Raw genomic sequence first — 20,891 nt, 5'->3', positions numbered from 1 at the left:
GCTGTTTCCAAATATTATGAGCTATGCTGCTATGAACATTATGTACAAGTTTTTGTTTTGTTTTGTTTTTAAAGATTTACTTTACACAGAGAGAGACTGAAAGAGAGACAGCATGTGCAAGCGGTAGGAGAGCCAGAGGGGGAGAGAGAGAAAGAATCTCAAGCAGAAGCATGGAACCTGATGCAGGGCTCCATCCCATGACCCATGAGATCATGACCTGAGCTGAAACCAAGAGTCAGACGCTCAACCAACTAAGCCACCCAGGCACCCTTGTATATAAGTTTTTATGTGAACATATGTCTTCAATTCTCTTGGGTACATACCTTGGAGAGGAAGTGCTGAATCATATAATAAACCTAGGTTTAGCCTTTTTGAGAAGCAGCCAGACTATTTTCCAAAGTGGATGCACCACTTTACGTTCCTATCAGCAATATACAAAGGTTCTAATGTCTCCACATCCTAATACTCAGCAGTCTTTTTAATTTTAGCCATCCTAGTAAGTATAAAGTATTATCTCACTAAAATTCTTTTTTAAAGATTTTATTTATTTATTCATAAAGGCACAGAGAGAGAATGAGAGGCAGAGACGCAGGCAGAAGGAGAAGCAGGCTCCATGCAGAGAGCCTGACGTCGGACTCGATCCAGGGTCCCCAGGACCACGCCCTGGGCTGCAGGCGGTGCTAAACCCCTGCGCCACTGGGGCTGCCCTCTCACTAAAATTCTTAATTGCATTTCCCTATTGAACAGGGAATGACAGTGGAGATCTATTTACGTGCTTAGTTGGCTAGCTGTATATCTTCTTCAGAGAACTCTCTATTTAGATCCTTTGCCCGTTTTAAAATTGGGTTATCTTTTTATTACTGAGCCATAAGAATTCTTTATATATTCTAAATACAGGTATTGTTGGGTTTTTTTAAAGATTTATTTATTCATGAGAGACAGAGAGAGAGAAAGAGACACAGGCAGAGAGAAGCACGCTCCCTGCTGAAAGACTGATGTGGGACTCAATCCCGGCTTCTGGGATCACACTCTGAGTCGGGATCACACTCTGAGTCGAAGGCAGACACTCAACCACTGAGCCACTCAGGCATCCCTAAATACAAGTGTTTTATCAAATAATACGATTTGCAAATATCTATTTTGTTGGTTACATTTTCACTTTTTTGGTAGTGCCCTTTGAAGCACAAGGTTTTAATTCTGATAAAATCCAATTTATCTACTTTTTCTTTGTACTTTTGGTGTCATGCCTAACAAACCATTGCCTAATCCAACTCCACATTTATGCCTATGCTTCCATTTAAGAGATTTCAGTATTAGCTCTTACATTTAGGTCTTTGATCCATTTTAAGTCATTTTTGTACATGGTATGAAGTAGGTAGATGCATTTTTTAACTCGTTTTTTTTTTAAAGATTTTATTTATTCATGAGAGACACACAGAGAGAGAGAGAGAGAGGCAGAGACACAGGCAGAGGGAGAAGCAGGCTCCATGCAGGGAGGCTGACATGGGACTCAGTCCAAGGTCTCCAGGATCATGCCCTGGGCTGAAGTCGGCACTAAACCGCTGAGCCACCCGAACTGCCCTTAACTCATGTTTTAAAGGCAAGAATTGGCATTACCCTTTTACTCCTACCTCTCCAACATTCCCTTCTCTCTTTTTTTTTTTAAAGATTTTATTTATTCATGTGAGACAGAGAGAGAGAGGCAGAGACACAGGCAGAGGAAGAAGCAGGTTCCATGCAGGAAGCCTGATGTGGGACTCAATTCTAGGACTCCAGGATCATATCCTGAGCCAAAGGAGATGCTTAACCACTGAGCCACCCAGGCATCCCTCCATCATTCCCTTCTCATCAATCATCAGCTAATACAGATTTTAAAGACTCAGACTCTGAAGTCAAAATGCCTGGGTTAGAATACTAGCTTTGTCTCATATGACCTAGAACAAGGTTCCTAAATTCTCTTGGCCTTAATTTCCTTGTCTGTGAGGACAGTAACAACCCCCACCTCAAAAATGATTGTTAATAATACATACAAAAGCTGAGTAGAGTGTTTGCCATATTGTAAGCACTTACTATACTTCAACTATTAATTATTGCTTTGTAAATATCACTCAGGTTTAACATTCTCTCCAGCACCATAGCTTCTATCTATTTTAGGCCACCATCATTTACTTCGATTATAAACCCTCTTCTTAAATGGTTTTCCTGCCTCTAATCTTGTCCTCTTCCAAATTCATTCTCTAGTCTGGACTCACAATGACCACTACTAGAATCAATCCCCTGCATTTAAAAAGATAGTTCTCTGGTGCCTCTAGGACAAAGTCCTAACTTCTTAACAACTAAGACAGGAAGACATTTAGATTTGGCTGCTATTTAACTCTCTAGCCTAATTTCTTACTATAACTCCTACGTTATCTTCCACCTCTAGAAGACTGGCTAAATCAGCTTTCAGGGATCCACTTAAACACCACTTTCTCTGACAAGCCTCTATAGATGGCTCCAGAGCTTCAAGGTAATACTCCTTCTATAACAGTGTAAATTCTCCCAAACACTATCAACACATTCATTACACTATGTAATGACTGTTTATTTATATCTAGCTGAGACTTGGTGAGGGGCAAGCCCCAATACTTATCGCTGCATCCCCTAATGAGTACTATAGCATGAACCATATGGCAGATATTTAATAAATGTTCCATGAATAGAGGAATGACCTCAAAAATACACAAATCTCAAAGTGGTAGTTTTCTCCACTAGAAAGAGAATGAACTAAAACAAAGACATACCCATAACTTAATAATATTTTCACATTCCATGGTCTGAAATTTTTTAAAATTTATTTATTCATGAGAGACACAGAGAGAGAGAGGCAGAGACACAGGCAGAATGAGAAGTGGGCTCCAATGCAGGGAGCCCGACATGGGACTCAATCCTGGGTCTCCAGGATCAGGCCCTGAAACGAAGGCGGCACTAAACTGCTGAGCCATCCGGGTAGTCCTGAAAGTTTCAATTAAACATGAATACTACTGTCATAGCTTTCATGATGAACATGTGCTTGATCTTTGGTTGGCTATTAGCACTCAAAAAACAAGTCAAGTATTCAAGATGTTTGGTGTGTCAAGTATACAAACTCAAGTTACATAAATTGATTTTTTAAGTTACTCTATTTTCTAGCCCTTACCTTCTCTGGGAGGTGTATTTTAAACATGAATTTTGGGCAGCCCTGGTGGCTCAGAGGTTTAGCGCTGCCTTCAGCCCAAGGCCCAATCCTGGAGACCCAGGATCAAGTCCCACGTCGGGTTCCCTGCATGGAGCCTGCTTCTCCCTCTGCCTGTGTCTCTACCTCTCTCTCTGTGTGTGTGTATGTCTCTCATGAATAAATAAAATCTTTAAAAAAAATAAAACTTAAAAAAAAGAAACATGAATTTTATGCAAACTCCAATAATGTTATTAAGCAAATTCAACTTATAAGAAGGGAAAAAAAGGAAAATTTTGGATAATTTTACTACTTTAATTGCTCATTTTAACACAACTTAAAAAAAAAATTCACTTCAGGGACATCTGGGTGGCTCAGTGGTTGAGCATCTGCCTTCAGCTCAGGGCATGATCCCGGGGTCATGGAATCGAGTCCTGCATCAGGCTCCCCATAGGGAGCCTGCTTCTCCCTCTGTCTATGTCTTTACCTCTCTCTGTGTGTCTCTCATGAATAAATAAACAAAATCTTAAAGAAAAACTCACTTCAGAAACTTATTAACTCCTAAAACTTATTAACTCCTATAAACTCCTAAACTTTATTGAATTAAGTCACTTAATTCAATAAAGTTAAATCTAATTTGTATTCTACTTGGTAATAAAAAGGAGTTGGGAGATACAAAGTGGCCTTGTCTCTTAAAAGTACATACAAATTATTAATGGATAAATTAGAGGGAGTATAAGGTTGGCAAATTCACCTATACTGCCATCTGAATCTTTTGAAAGTGAAGGAATTTGGGTTTTGGGGGGGTTAAAAATTTTTTTTTAAGATTTTATTTATTTGACAGAGAGCGAGTGACAGAGCACAAGCAGGGACAGAGGCAGAGGGAGAAGCAGACTCCCCACTGAGCAGAGAGCCCGATGCAAGGCTTGATTCCAGGACCCGGAGATCATGATCTGAGCCAAAGGCCGATGCTTAAATGACTGAGCCACCAAGGAGCCCCTAGGAGTTTGGTTTTTAATTAGTGTTCTAGTTTTGACAGTTATTAGTCTATTCAAATTTTTCATTTTTTGTCACTTTTCATTTTCTATTTTTCCAAATGAAAATCTAGTTTGTTTAGGTTTTTAAATGTATTAGTGTGTATTCACATTTTATAATTAAAATTCCTTATAAATGGACAAAAGCTATTAGAAACCATAACCAAACCATAAATTTATGAAATCAAATTTGACCCATATATCAATATTTAAGGTATATCAAAAAAATATACCTCTACTTACACTTTCTCTTGGAAAAATCCAGACATAGTTGGTTATCAGAAGCTATCAACCTATAGAAAGGGTTGGCAAATTTTTTTTGCTCTTTTGCCAAGAGACCCCATTCAATTGCAAATCAGTTAGAGAAATGTTCCCTGGGTGAGCCATCAAGAGCAGTTCATAGGGTTCTAATAAAGGAATCAAAGCAGTTAAAGGTTTTCCCCCATTAAAATATCTTATTAGAGGGCAGCCCGGGTGGCTCAGCGGTTTTAGCGCAGCCTTCGGCCCAGGGGGTGATCGAGTCCCACCTCGGGCTCCCTGCGTGGAACCTGCTTCTCTTTCTGCCTGTGTCTCTGCCTCCTTCTCCTCTCTGTGTATTCTCATGAATAAGTAAATAAAATCTTAAAAAAAAAATAAAAAATAAAAAAAATAAAATATCTTATTAGACGTATCATTATTATTCTCAATCTTCAGATGAGGAAATTGAGACTTAGAAAGAACAGATTGCTCATCCAGGGTCTGATTCTATAGCCAATGCTGATCTCTCTATTATTCGGTCTCAATATATTGAATCAATAAAGACAAAATATGGTAAATAAAAATATGTAATTAGCTATGCCTTCCAAAAGTCAAATCACAGATTACTAAAGGAAAGTATCATTTGTCAACTTAGTATTCTGCGTTTTTTGTTTTGTTTTGTTTTGTTTTGTTTTAAGGCTGATTCAGTATGTAGTCACGATTTCAAAAATGCTTTTGGACATTTCTGTCTTGAATAGTTACCTATAAAATAACATATCACCCGGAAAACAACAAATCCCTTGTTTGGATTTTGTGGTATTTGTGCTCCTACCTGACACTGGTTAATAGCTGCATGGTTGCCATGGAATGGGGATTGTCTTTCTTTATCTCGATGATGTCGACTGCTGTGTTTACTTCTTTGCAACTGCTGGCGTAATTTTGCAATCTGCAAAGGGGAAAAAAAAAAAGTGCATCAGAGTTTTCCAAGATACATAAAACATATCCTTGCTGGAAAAATAAAACCAGTACAATTTAGCCTTAATAAATCTTTTGACTTAAAATCCTATCACAAAATGATTTATTGAACAAACTTTACATATATACACATACATATGTGTATACATATGTATCTTTCTTTTAGGGAGAAACAAAATTACGTTCTAACACTGTTAAGAGCCTTTAAGCTTCCCAAGTACTAAATCAATGAAATTTTCAACACTTAGAATAAATTACATTATAGCTTTCACAAAGAATTTAAAAATAATGATCTTTATTCTCATTGTCTAAAAATGAATCACATCTTAGATTTCTTTAAACACCTAACCTTCAAAAGCTCCAAAAATTAAACAGTATTTAGACATCAATTCAAGCCATGTAATGCATTCACACACAATCTTTACATAACAAACACTTTCAATCAATATCCTATAGTATTCCTTCAGTAAATCTTTATTTCTAGGTTACATGTAAAAGTACAAATGTCCTAATTATAGGCACAGAAAAGGGTTATCAGCATAGGGCCATAATCAATTTGGTTATATTGTGTTACTGAATCTCAGAAACACTACCATTATATGCAGAAGTAATAAATGTGAATTTGTTACATTATCACAGTTTTATACATCTCATGCACAGGTTATGTTAACAGGCATGGACTCTAATAAAACAAAAAGACAGGAAAAAGACATATAAATCTGGTAGGTAATGTGTACATTTCTCATATTCAAATCTTTATCCAATCAATGTAATAGCTATTTTTCTATTATTTCTCAAGTAAACAAATCAAAAAGATAAAAACAAAACCAACACAAAACAATGGAAACTGACAAATCCTTGCTGCCCAAGAAGGATTTAGGGAACTAGCCAAGAAAGGTATCAAACTTCAACACCCCCTTCCTTGGAACCATTTTCCTGACCTCCTTAAGTTGATCTGTACTGCCCCATGACGCTGAACGCTTGTGAGACCCTTTCTTCTTTTCAGAGTATTCTTCGGCCCATGCACTCTCTGTCTATAATGGGAAAAAGACGGAAAGGATATGTTAACCATTTAACAATAAATGTATACTACATTTGCAACAAGATGGATGCATCTTGAGGACATCATGCTCAATCACACAAGTCAGGCAGACAAAGAAAAATACCGTATGATCACATGTAGAGTCTAAAAAACTCAGAGAAAAAGAGATCAGATTTGTGGTTATCAGAGGCAGGCACTGGTGAGGCACTGGAGGGGGAATTGGATGAAGGTAGTCTAAAGGTACAAACTTCTAGTTATAAGATAAACAAGTACTGGGGATGTATAATATGATGACCATACTTAATACTGCTATATGGTATATTTGAAAACTGCTAAAAGAGTAGATCCTAAAAGTTCTCATGACAAGAAAAAAAATTTTTTTTAACTATATGAGATAATGGATGTTACCTAAACTCACTGTGGTAATCATTTCATAATGTATGTATTCCCAGACATGCTGTACAAAAACTTTTACAATGCTGTATATGTCAATTTTATCTCAATAAACCTGAAAAAGTTTCATTTCTAAAAAGTATATGCTTTTCTATTATACAATACATTCCTATCAAAGAAAATTAAGTACTAGAATATTTAAAATAACACAATGACCCAAAATTCTTCCAGCACCAGTTACTTTATTTTAGCCTATTTCCTTCATTTCTATTATTAATGAATGTTTGGTTATTATTTTTACATAATTATAGCCATAGCATTTATTGAGCAAACACATACTAATAACAGCTAACATTTCTGTGATCTTATTATGTGCTACACACTTTGCTTTATGAAAGTACAGTGAAAGGTCTTCACTGTATTATCTGACTGAAAATATATGTGAAGCTCTACAATTTTTACAGGTAAGGAAGCTTGATAAGTTGCTTATTGTTTCACAGCTAAGAAGTGGCAAAGCCAAAATATAAACCTAAGACTCTGGAGTTCACAGTCTTCACTTTTTTTTTTTTTTTTTTTTTAGATTTTATTTACTTATGCATGAGAGACATATATAGAGAGAGGCAGAGACACAGGCAGAGGGAGAAGCAGGCTACACACAGGGAGCCCGACATGGGACTTGATCCCAGGTCCCCAGGATCACGCCCCGGGCTGCAGGCAGCGCTAAACCGCTGCGCTGCTGGGGCTGCCCACAGTCTTCACTTCTACTATATCTAGGCTTGCTTTACATATCTGCAAAGTATAGCCTCAAAAATGGTAAATACTTAGTGTTTTTTTTTAATACTTAGTGGTTATACAAAATCCAGACTTTAAAGACATTGTATCAGAAAAAATAAAATGAGTTCTTAGTACATGAAAATATGCTCAATCTCACCCATAAGAGAAATCCAAGTTAAAAGTTCACTAAGATTGTGTGATTTGATATCATACTCCCTCTAACACTGCTGGTGGAAGTGTAAATTAGTACAGACTTTATGGAAGGGGACTAAACAACTTATGTTGAAGTTATAAATGCATACTGTTCCATTCACCCTTCCTTTGTAATTTATCATGCAAATGTACAAAATACATATCTTTATGCACAAAATGAGATAGCATATTATTCCCAATAGCACCATTTTTTATAAGTAAAAGATCAGACAATGTAAATAGAGGATTTGTTAAATAAAGTAATGATGTGTCTTTTCAACAGAATACTTATTTGGCTATAAAAAATAAGGAAATTCATAATAATCTCTATGAGATATTGTTAAAAACTCAAGGCTCCTATAACAGAAGAAATATAACAGTGGTTGCCTCATGGGAAGAAGATCCTTCCTTAACTGTATATACTCTGTACCTCTTAGATGCTGCACCATAAGGATAAACATGTAGCCTATTCAAAATAATACCTCCTTATACACGGGGATGGGGAGAGGACTTTTAAGGGAGAATCTTTCTATATGGATAAGTAACGTCCTTAAGGAAAAAGGAGGTTGTGGAAGAATATGTACACAACATATATATGGTATTCTTGCCAAAAATGTAATAACTTGAATTTAATTGTGAAAAGACAGTCTCAAGAATATTCAATAAAAATACCAGCTTGCTCTCTCAAAAAATATCAAAGTTAGGAAAAATAGGAAAAATATAAAAGGCTAAGGAATTGTTTCAGATTAAAGGACACTAAAGAAACATAACATCTAAATGCCATGTCTGTTTCTTGACTGGATCCTGGCTTGCAGAATAAATTACCACAGAGAACATTATTTTTTTTTAAATATTTTTTTTCTTTATTTATTTATGATAGTCACACAGAGAGAGAGAGAGAGAGGCAGAGACACAGGCAGAGGGAGAAGCAGGCTCCATGCACCGGGAGCCCGACGTGGGATTCGATCCCGGGTCTCCAGGATCACGCCCTGGGCCAAAGGCAGGCGCCAAACCACTGCGACACCCAGGGATCCCCCACAGAGAACATTATTGAGGAAACTTGAAAGATTTGGTAATTATCCATTGGTAATTGTTTTTAAGTCCTTGTTCATATACATGTCGAAGTATCTGAAAAGGGTTAGAATGTCTGCAACTTACTAACAATTAGCAAATAGTAATAAAAGCAATTATATCTACACCAAAAAATAATATATAAAAATGTTTACTGGTGAATATAGGTGAAGAGTTTACTGGTGTTTAATCTATTCTTGCAATTTTTCTTTTTTTTATATATTTTATTTGATGGGGGTTGGGGGGGGGAGAGCGTGCACGCACAAGCAGGGGGAGTGGCAGGCAAAGGGAGAAAGAGAAGCAGGCTCTCCGCTGATCAGACGCCCAACATGGGGCTTGATCCCAGGATCCCGGGATCATGACCTGTGCCAAAGACAGATGATCCACTGACTAACCCACCCAGGCATGCCTCTTGCAATTTTTCCATATATGAGACTTTTTGTAAATAAAAAGATTTTTAAATTAGGGAAATCTAAATATATTAAGTATAAAATTAACTCGGAAATCAAAGGGATATAAAAGTTTCCTATAGGTTTGTTAAGAATAAATTAAGATAATAAGGACAAGAGTACTAAGCAAGAAAAATAAAAGCAAGCATGAAGAGCAATAGACAAGCTTTACTAACTTCAGTTATAAGATGTTCAAACAGGAAAAAATACTTTAAAAAGTAACTAACTTTACTTAAACTCCTAACTCAAAAGATAATTGCTTTCTTTGTTCTACTAAGAAGCCGTGCTTTATTATAAGACACCCTTAGATGTTAATAAAAAAGTATAATTGGGGGATCCCTGGGTGGCTCAGTGGTTTAGCGCCTGCCTTTGGCCCAGGGTGTGATCCTGGAGTCCTGGGATTGAGTCCCACGTCAGGCTCCCTGCATGGAGCCTGCTTCTCCTTCTGCCTATGTCTCTGCCTCTGTGTGTGTGTGTGTCTCATGAATAAATAAATAAAATCTTTTTTTAAAAAAAGTAAAATTGAGTTTTAATCAAGTATATTTTAATTTTGTTCAGTCTTGCACTCTATACTAGAAAACTATCAAGCATCTACTATTAATGTGTCAGGCACTGGACTAGGTACTGGGATTAAGGAAAAAACAGTCCTTACTCTCAAAAAGTTTTTTCTAAAAGAGAAACGGTAATAGCCAATCATGGTATGATTGATGACAGAGGTCCCCCTAAGAAAGGCATCTAACCCAAACTACAAAGACAGGGAAAGAGACAGGCAAGATTTTATGGAATGGGGGGTGGGGAGGCTGCTATGAGTATTAGCATATAAATTATCCAAGCAAATGGTGGAAAAGCATTCCAGGCAAAACAGAAAACCCGAGAAGCGTTAGTGAATAGAGTACACAGGGCACTGCAAGTTCATTATTGAGAGTAGGAGTGTACTTTCTAAATTATTGAGAAAGAAAAGAAAAGAAAAGAAAAGAAAAGAAAAGAAAAGAAAAGAAAAGAAAAGAAAAGAAGAAAAGAAAAGAAAAGTTACAGTCAAGAAACTAGTTGTTTTAAAGGATTTCATGATATGCTCTACTTTATTATGCTATAGCCCAGCCTGTTTAAAAAACAATGTAAAGAATCACTGACCTAAAGAAATCTGATCTAAACTGTGAAGAAAGGACAACATCAGTCAAGTGGTAAAACATTTGGAAATTTAGATTGTTTCAGAATCCTAGGCTTAACCAAGAAAGGCAAAGCTACTGAGAAGCCAACTATAGAACTTATCTAGAGGTTGTTAAATTTAGGTCTGGGAAAAAAAAAAAAGATCTTAACCCTTTCCTTCCCTCTTAATATTACCAATTTTAACCAGTGGACCAAGGTTTTATACAAAATAGCAAGAGTTCCTCAAAAAGTAATTTTTTAAGAAACTGATTTACCTGTTCAGTACTTTCATCTCCTAACACATACACTGTAGTGTTGCTTACATCAAACATACAAAATAGTTATTTCTTTTCTTGCTATAAGTTCCAGATCATTCTTTCAAAAAAAAGGAAACAACCTCTAAACAAGTTTATGGACTTATAAACAACTACCTTCAATAAATCAACATTATTTTAGTCTCTAATTTACCAAGTATTTAATTTTGTTCGGTTTTAATAACAGATCATCTTATAGTTTCTGAACTTGGCTTACAATTTCAAGCCAGTGCATAAAATGGAAAAAAAAGTAAGCTCTGAATCAAAATTCAGAGGAATTTAGGAGGAAAATAGTCTCTGAAATGTAGGAGTTCCAAGAGAAAATAATGTTAGATTTGTAAAAACAAAAGATGACTGGTTTATGAAACAAACAAAAGAAATGATAAAGAAAACCAGACACCAATCACATGAGTCACAAATTCACAAACTCACACATGCCCCCGGTAAGTAAAGAAGGCTAGGTGGTTAGGAAAATTGGGAAGAGAATAACTTTTGAGTCAAAAGAATGTCAAATAATCCAGCCACACATATACATTTCATTTTATGCCCACAAACTGCTGTAGTCAGAAAATTCAAAAGGCATCCCCTCTGGAACATTAGGAGTGTTAAATTAGATTAATATAACTGCAAAACAGCTAATGCTGGGAATATAGTCTAAATTTGGAAGGCAAGCTGATAAATGGTCAGTTTTAGGATCTTTAAAAGAACATAGGAAGTGGGGGGACAGAAGGGAGAAGTTTGGGGCAGCATGGTATTAGGCAGCGTTATCAGACTCTAAAGCAGAAATGGTAGATAAGTTTTGTAGACCGTCTCATGGACCAGTCCTGCTCCATTGGCAATGGCAAGCTAAAGCACTGAACTTGAGAGACTCTCAGGCTATTTGAGTTCATAGAGAATGAGCAATGTCTGCCAAAGATAGAGGAAAAAAGAAATGATGCCATATTTTTACTCTCTTTGTGTCAAATAATCATGTACAATAAAATTTTAATCATCCGCTCGCTCACTTTTTTTTTTTCATCCACTCACTCTTATGACCAATGCAAATAATGGGGTAGAGGTAAGGAAGAAGGAGAGATTGACATCTTTAAAAACTTGCTGTCATACTCAATGTTTTTGATGGGTGCCTTTCTCTGTATTTTCCAGAACCTCCTCTTTCCATTCCCACTCATCCTGGAGATGCTGAGACAGACCTTAGAATCATACTTTTTTTTTTTTTTTTTTTTTAAGATTTCACTTATTTATTCCTAAGAGACACACAGAGAGAGGCAGAGACATAGGCAGAGGGAGAAGCAGGCTCCTCACAGGGAGCCGGATGCAGGACTCGATTCTGAGATCATGCCTGGAGCCAAAGGCGGATGCTCAACCACTGAGCCATCCAGGCATCCCCATTTTTTTTTTTTTTTTTTTAATGAAGAACCAGGGCTCAGAGTGGTAACATGATAGGTTCTGTCAAAAGTCTAACAGGAACTTCCCGGAAGCACCCATCTATAATATAAAATAAATTACTTTCATCATACTGTCTGTTCTAGCACTATCTGGACCAGGGGTGATTTTTATCAGGGGTGATTTATGAGAGCCCAAGGCCTCTCAACAAGGACAAAAATTGCTAATCAGTCCCAGTAACTGTTAGCCTGAATCTTTGCCAACATAACGCTCCCAGAATCTAACAGCAATTGACAAACTGCCTAACATATGAAACCTATGTGCATCCTTGTTCTGACAATAATCAACGGTAGTAATTTTAATGATGAGCATTTATTAAATGCACTATGTGCCAGACACTTTTCTAAGTGTTTTACATATATTTCCTAGTTTAATCCTCATAATAATCTTAAAAGATAGGTACTATTATTTTCCCATTTTACAAAGAGGAAACAAAGGCACAGAAGTGTCTGAACTCCAAAGATACACAAAAAAAGCACATGAAAAGATGCTCAACATCATTAGTCATTAGTAAAATATAAATAAAACCCATAAGATACAATTTCGTACCTATTAGGATAGCTATACTGAAGAAAAAAATGAAAATAATAAGTTTTGGTGAGGATAGAAACTAGAGCCCTTATACATTGCCAGAGGGGATATAAACTGGTATAGCCTGCTGTGAAAAAAAGTCTGGCAGTTCCTCTAAAAGCTAAATATATGACTGTCAGGCAATTTCACTCTTACATATGTACTAAAAGGAATTGAAAGCTGAGATTCAAATAGATACCTATAAACCAATGTTCATTTCAGCATTATTAACAATAGCCAAAATTTGTTAACAACTCAAATGTCCACAAAGAGATAAATGGATAAACGTGTTTACCCATATAGTGGAATATCATACAGCCATGAAAAAGGAAATGGTTCAACATGGATGAACTTTGAACACATAATGCTAACAAATATTGGGGGGGGGCACCTGAGTGCTTGTTAAGTGGCTGCCTTTAGCTCGGGTCATAATCCTGGAGTCCTGGGATCAAGCCCCACATGTAGCTCCCTGATCAATGGGGAACCTGCTTCTCCCTCTCCCCTCATTTGTACTCTTCTCTCTCTTAAAAAAATCTCAAAAAAAAAAATCTTAAACTCTTAAAAGAAAAAGATTTACACATATTGTATGTTTCTTCTTATATAAAATATCTAGAACAGGCAAATTCACAGAAACAAAGTTGAACAGTGGTTACAGAGGCTGAAGAAAGAATGGGGAGTTAAAGTTTTTGTTTGGGGTGATGAAAAGTTTTGGAAGCAGATAATGGCAATGGTTGCACAGCATTGTGAATATAATTAATGCTACTTTATACTTAAAAATTGTAAATTTTATGTTATATATATTTTACCAAAATTTTTAAAAGCTGATCTAAGAGCCACCTGGGTGGCTAAGTCAGTTAAGCACCGACTTTTGGTTTTGGCTCAGGTCATGATCTCCACGTCATGAGATCTAGCGCTGTAGCAGGCTCTGTGTTCAGCATGGATTTTGCTTGGGATTCTCTCTCTCCCTTTTTCTCTTTCTCTCTCTTCTACTCCCTTCCCTGCTCATGCTATCTTTAAAAAAAAAAGGAATCTTTAAAAAGCTGACTTAATTAACTAGCATACATACATACATTAGTGAATCCAACACCTACCAATAGGGAATTTGAGAACTTGTGATTAATCACATTAGTGCTATAGTTACTTGCCAAAGATGGGAGCCCACAGTGTAAATGAGAGATCAGAGTGCCCAGCTATTGCCGTATTGTACCTTAGGAGATTCTAATGTGAGCTTTACAAGCAAGATTAACAATATGGTAATTACAAGTTTTCTTTATATTTATACCCTTATTATTCCCAATTTGGGGGACATTTAGAAAAAGGTGAAGCGAGTATAGGGTTTATACTTTAATTCAATGTAGTCAGAGCTAGGTGGGATCCTAGTGACTTATAAGATTGTTTATTCTTACTGGTAAGACAAAATATCTGAGCCCACTGAACCTGAAACTGCAGAGATAACAAGGGTTGCAGAAATGTACAAGGAAATATATCCACAGTAATTTAAACATGGCATGTGGATTAAGCAGAAAGGAAGTAGGGACTTATTTCCCATACTACATGCCCTAATCTCACAAACTTAGAGATTTTGAATAAATGGAGAATTTTGTACAACTATTTGGTTAAAGTCAGTCTCTCAAAAGATTCATTAATTTTGAATCTGTTTTCATTTCTGTATTTGCTACTGGAGTATAAACATCAAGGTAATCTCAAATCCCAAACATCTACCCTAACAGTGGGACTCAGTTTCAAGAATATCAGAATAGAAAAAAAAAAACAACACAACAAGAACATGTGGAATTTTGGAAACCAAAATGCAAATCCAAAAACCAGTGCAAAGTGTATTTACTTGGTTCTGTAAAAGGACATTCTCTTCATAAAGTGCTAGGATCAAGAAATCATGAGTGATATAAATTTGAAGTTTAAAGCAAGATAATACCTTAGCTAATTTTCAACAATCAGTATAAAGAATCTTTTAACTCTTTAACTGATTCTCATTCTTCATCAGCAATAAAGCTTTAACTGTTCTGCTTATTCATTCCTTTGCAAATAATCCTTGAGTGTTTATTCTCTCAGGTACAGTACTAAATCCTAGAGATAAAAATACAGAAATGGACAAGCTAGACAACATCTAGTGAGTATGGGAAATATTAATGATTAGACAAATATTTAACTAACTTTAAATTATAGTAAGTGCTATGAAAGAAACTATACCAAACTAAGACGCAGTTATCACTTGACTTTTTGATCTTGGACCTCAGCTTCCTCATTTGTAAAATCAGGAAGTAGATGTAAGCAATCTCATAAGAACCTTTTATTTTTAGTAATCTCTATGTCCAAGGTGGGGCTAAACTTACAACCCCAAAGATCAAGAGTTGTATGCTCTTCCAAATGAGCTAGCTGGTGCCCCTCTTAAGATTCTTAAAACTAAAAAATTTCATTAATCCAAAAGTACAAAATTTTGCTTCCAGGGTCTCTTTGTCAGGATACTTACATTTACAGAATCTATCTGCAATGTAATACAATCCCAATCTCCCAACATGGGAAGATTTTTGGCATAAAAATATAAGGTTAGATAGAAAGTAAAGTAATCCTGTTACAAACTCAATATATTAAATATATTCTGATGTTCTAAATAAACAAATAAAGAGGAAATGGGAAAAGTACATCCATAAATTATCCTTATGTATTGGAATTACTTTGGATATTATTTAAAAGTGCACATTCCCAAAACACAACCAAAGCCTACTACAAAGTATCTGGAGGTCAGGCCTGGGAATCTGTACTTTTGATAAGGTTCTCAGGTCATTCTAATACACACTAATGTTTTAAGTATTTGAACACAGAGTAAAAACAAATAATATTATGAGAAATGGTTTCAGAGTAAAACATTTCATGATAAGAATTTTAATAAACCTACTTGTGTAGCCTTGTCCCTCATGCAAGGAGCAGCTTGCCCATGACTATCACGAGGCCAGTGCCCAGAAAGGTATGGAGCAGCAAGTGTATCCAGAGAGGAAGTACGGCGGATAATACTAGAGGGGCTTGAGGATGGTGGTCGTGTCTTGTCACCTAGATTAAAACAAATATATGTATTTTTAAAATAGATTAGGAAGGAAACAAAGTAGAAACTAAGTTTTAAACTATGTGGAAACTCTCTAACTTAAATATAAAAAACAAGCAAACAAGCTACTAATTCACACAAACTTGGATGAATCTCCAAGGAATTAGAGTGAAAATAGTTATTCTTAAATGGGTACATACTGTATGATTTCATTTATGTAACATTATTGAAATGAAAAAAATTCAGAAACGGAGGAAAGATTAATAGCTGCCCAGAGTTAGAGATGGAAGAGGGAAAATGAAGTAGCAGAAGAGAAGCAGGTGTGGTAACAGGGCAACATAGAAGACCCTTGTGATAAGCTGGACTGCATGCAGTGCTAGAAATACAAACACATAGAGAAGATTAAACAGTACGGAATTATATACACGCACAAATGAGTTCAAGTAAAACTGGAAAAATCTGAATTAAGAGCAACAGATTGTACAACATCCATATCCTGGTTGTAATATTGTACCATAATTCTACAAAATGTTATCACTGAGGGAGACTGGGCAAAGAAAGTATAAAAAATGTGTATTATTTGCTACAACTGTAATCGACTCTACAGAAAAACAGAAAATAAGACAAATGTATATATACCCATTTAAAAATGTTCATCTTGGTTTTAAGATTAAATAGGTATAACGTACAAAATACTTATTACACCACCTATACTCAAAATGATATAAGGCAGTTAAGGTAAAGTTACAGGAAAGTTCCATTTTCATCAGCTCTATATGACACATACCTCAGGGAGATTTTGTTACAATAACTGTATTAACCAGGCTACAGGAGCTATCATTGAAGCCACATATGCAAGTCTTTTCCATTTCAAGCTACAGAATATGTATTTAGATGTAAGCAAAAAATAAAAACTAAAAATATTAGAAGTAATAGGAAGTGAGATGGGACATAGAAAAAACACCTTTTAATCTCCTTTTTATGGGGGAAGGAAATAGGCTTAGCTAATTTATGCTTTAAAAGGGAAGAAAGAGTGAAAGAGCGAGAGAAAGCGAGAGAGAGAGAGAAAGGACGCAAGAATGCCAGCAAAGGGGGAAAAAAAGCTTTAAAATACTAAATATAGAAAGAAAACACTAAAAATATTAAATATAAATATATGCATAAATAAGACTGCATTATAATGCTATCATTCTAGTTCTATATGATAACAAATACCTTGCTAATCTTAAGCCTATATTTGAAAACACTTTGAGATACATCTCTTCTATTTGTATTACATTATGTCTTAGTAAGGGTCTTGCATAGTTACAAGTATAAAAGTTCAGCTGCTGGTTATGTGACCCATATTAACAAAAGATTCAATTCCACTAACATAATAGTTACAGCAGCTGTGTTGCTGATAATCATAAAGCTGCTTCACAGATATGCCTCAGATACATAATTTGCTTTCAAAATGGCACAATTATTTCACTAAAACAATGCCTAATTGTTGCAAATGCTAACCATCTCTGTGTATCCTTCCTTTTATAACAAACAGAAAATAAAGAGTACATATCCATAAGTTCAAGAAAGCATGGTCTCACATTATGACAAGTGAAAAGGAATAAATGTCCATGGTCCACAATTTTTTAGTTAAAACTAAAAAAATAATCTCTATGGGGCAGCCACGAGAAGATCGTTCTCAGCTAGGGGGAGAAAAGACACATATATTCGGTAAACTGGGGTTCATTCATCAAAATGAAAATTGCTGGAAGTTGTCTGGTACTTTTTTCCTACTATGATGCTGATTCAGTCACCCACCAGTACACTAATCAAACAGACCTTACTATTGGGTCTGATTCCATTTTGAAAATTTTTAATTATCCAAGAGTTGACTTTTCAGCTAGGCCCATTACAATCTTCTATAATGAAATGGGCAATAGAAAAATTATACATGGTCACATGTAAAAATACTAAACATTTTCTTTTTATAACTCCCTTCCTGTAACCCATTCATTTAAACATTTACTAAAGGTGTGTGAGCCAGTGCAAAGCCTTAAATATTTAAAAGACTAAGTTACAGTCTGCTGTAAAGAGTACAGTCTACATTTAGCTTGTCATTATTCCATTTTAATCCAAGTTCCCCAAATTGACAGTATTTGTTCCTAATTATGAGGGAGTTTAAGGGTTGGGAGAGAGCCTCAACAGTCAAAGACAACTCAAAGAATCCCATCCCACCTGAACAAAGGCTGTATTTATAAGGAAATCCAGAGAAAAAACTTTTTTTTAATTTTTATTTATTTATGATAGTCACACAGAGAAAGAGAGAGAGAGAGAGAGAGAGACAGAGAGAGAGAGAGAGGCAGAGACACAGGGTGAGGGAGAAGCAGGCTCCATGCACCAGGAGCCCGATGTGGGATTCGATCCTGGGTCTCCAGGATCGCGCCCTGGGCCAAAGGCAGGCGCTAAACCGCTGCGCCACCCAGGGATCCCGAAAAAAACTTTTTGAGAGCCAACAAGACCCTTCTTGATCTGGCCTCTCCAGCCTCACTCTGTTGCCTGTACCACCTCAATTGCTACCTGTTGAATGACCAGCAGTTCCCAACAAGTGCTATGCCCTTGCATGCATCCACAACTTTGTCTCTACTTAGGTATCCCTAGAGATCCCTTTCTTTGGTTTGGCTAATTCATGTTTAAACGTTCGAACTTCAGCTGTCTAAACGGAAATTCAAAATTCAGTTCATGTATTTCCTCTGGAAAATCTTTCTTAAACAGCTGATACTCAAGCCCAAGAAACACATCAACTTCTAAGTCAAAAGTCCTACTGTGGGGATTCCTGGGTGGCGCAGCGGTTTGGCGCCTGCCTTTGGCCCAGGGCGCGATCCTGGAGACCCGGGATCGAATCCCACATCGGGCTCCCGGTGCATGGAGCCTGCTTCTCCCTCTGCCTGTGTCTCTGCCTCTCTCTCTCTCTCTCTCTCTATCATAAATAAATAAATAAATAAAAAAGTCCTACTGTGTGCTGCCATAGCATGGTTCATAGAAATAGTCTCTTAAATGTTCCACTACAGAATGAGGTATTGGAGGGCAGGAATTTTACTTCCCCTCCATCCCAATGATAAAGACAGTACCTGATATATATGCAGAGAAGAGAAAGACTTTTAATGTTACTATTCTTCATCAACAAGGGCAAGCGTGTGCAATAAATTGTGATATTCTTGTTAATCCAAAGTAAAGCCATAAAATCAAATATTGCCTATTATTAATCACATATGGCATCTTTTAAAAAAAAATGAAACTCATAGAAAAGCTACTGCCAGGTCATGGGAAAATAGGAAGAGGCTGATAAAAGGGCACAAACTTTCAGCTATACAATCAATAAGTAAGGTCTAAAGATCTAACTTGTGACACGGTGGCATGGCTGATTAACCATGCACTGTACAGTTAAAATTTGCTGAGTGCACAACTTAAAAAAGATAAATATTTGAGGTGATGGATATATATATCATATATATATTATATATATATATATATATATATATATATATATATATATATCTCAAATCATGGTGTGCACTTTAAGTATCTTACCACCTTGTCAATTATATGTCAGTAAAGCTGGGGGGAAAAAAGTAAATTAAAACAAAACAGAGGTTCAAACTTGACTTTGTGTTTTTAACAATCGAGTCTTTAAAGAAGTTAACCGCAGCAGGGTGTGGCACTAAAAATAGCAGTCAGCGCCTTGGGCTCTGGAGTTCAGAACTCACCAACTATCTATGACCAGTTCTACTGGTTCCTGAGTGACTTCAACGATAATAGTACAGCATCCCAAACCACAGCCCGTAGGTATTACATTAACCCCTTTTATAGACTGTGTTAGATTTAGGTATATATAGAACTTAATCAGGTACTGGCTTAAAGGCTGTATTCATACTTGTTCCAAAAGAGGGTTTATAAAACTCCTTTTTCAAGTATAAAAATGATAAATACTCCTCATAAAGAAACCTAACAGTACAAATAAAAGCAATCCCAACAGGCTACCATTCAGAGATAACCATTTTAATGAGTATTTATATCAAAATTTGTCTACCACTCACACACACAATTTTATATAAATGAGGCTCCATTAGGGATGCTATTACTTATTGTTGAGAAATAAAATGGGCTTGTTGAGGACCTATTTCCATTGCAATAAATATAAACCTATAATTCATTAATAGGTTTATCAAATTCATTCAATTTTTAATAAATGTATGCTATCCTACTGAATAGATATACCTTGACTTAATCCCATAATGATGGACATTTCCAGAGGCAGATATATGTCTTTTTACATTTAATTATCTCTCAGTGAAAAAATTTCTAGGTATCAAATTGTATATCTAAGGACATACCTAGGTTAAAATTTTAAGTACTGCCACATTGCTTCCCACCAGAAAGGATTTTGCCCTCACAAGAGTATTCATTTACCCACATTCTACAGTATATTTTATTAATTTCTGCCAATCTAAAAAAATGAAAAATAACATTTTATTTGCATTTCAATTATTATTTATAAAATATTCATTTACTGGCAACTCATTCTTTTATACATTACCAGTATTTTAAAAATATTACTCCTTCCTTTTCTCAATTTTATAGAGAACTTTTTTCTGAAGAAACATTTAAATTAAAGGAGTTCCTTCTGTTTCATTTTAGCTTTTCTCATTAATTTCAGGAAAATGGGGCAGCCTGGGTGGCTCAGCAGTTTAAGCGCCTGCCTTCCGCCCAGGGCGTGATCCTGGAGTCCCAGGATCGATTCCCACGTCAGACTCCCTGCATGGAACCTACTCCTCCCTCTGCCTCTCTCTGTGTGTGTGTCTATGATGAATAAATAAATAAAATCTTTAAAAAAAATTTCAGGAAAATGTAGTCAATTTTGTGTTAAATAGTATGCACAGTCTGATTAAATTCCTATAAAAGTATATGCCTATTCATCCACTGTCTAAACTTCCTCATACACACACACACACACACACACA

General features: G+C 36.0%; 1 protein-coding gene across 1 annotated transcript in view; it reads right to left on the bottom strand.

Moving 5' to 3' along the window:
- Window positions 1-20,891, bottom strand: part of FAM117B (family with sequence similarity 117 member B) — a 78,537-nt gene that overhangs the window by 20,014 nt on the left and 37,632 nt on the right. The window contains exons 2-4 of the mRNA XM_055345533.1: window positions 15,748-15,899; window positions 6,381-6,473; window positions 5,297-5,410 (exon numbers count right to left, since the gene is read on the bottom strand). Coding sequence (XP_055201508.1) covers window positions 5,297-5,410; window positions 6,381-6,473; window positions 15,748-15,899 — 359 coding nt within the window. The remainder of the gene's footprint in view (window positions 1-5,296; window positions 5,411-6,380; window positions 6,474-15,747; window positions 15,900-20,891) is intronic.

This window comes from Nyctereutes procyonoides, unplaced genomic scaffold, assembly GCF_905146905.1.
Source record: "Nyctereutes procyonoides isolate TBG_1078 unplaced genomic scaffold, NYPRO_anot_genome, whole genome shotgun sequence".
Taxonomy (NCBI): domain Eukaryota; kingdom Metazoa; phylum Chordata; class Mammalia; order Carnivora; family Canidae; genus Nyctereutes; species Nyctereutes procyonoides.
This window is presented reverse-complemented; position numbering and strand designations above follow the sequence as displayed.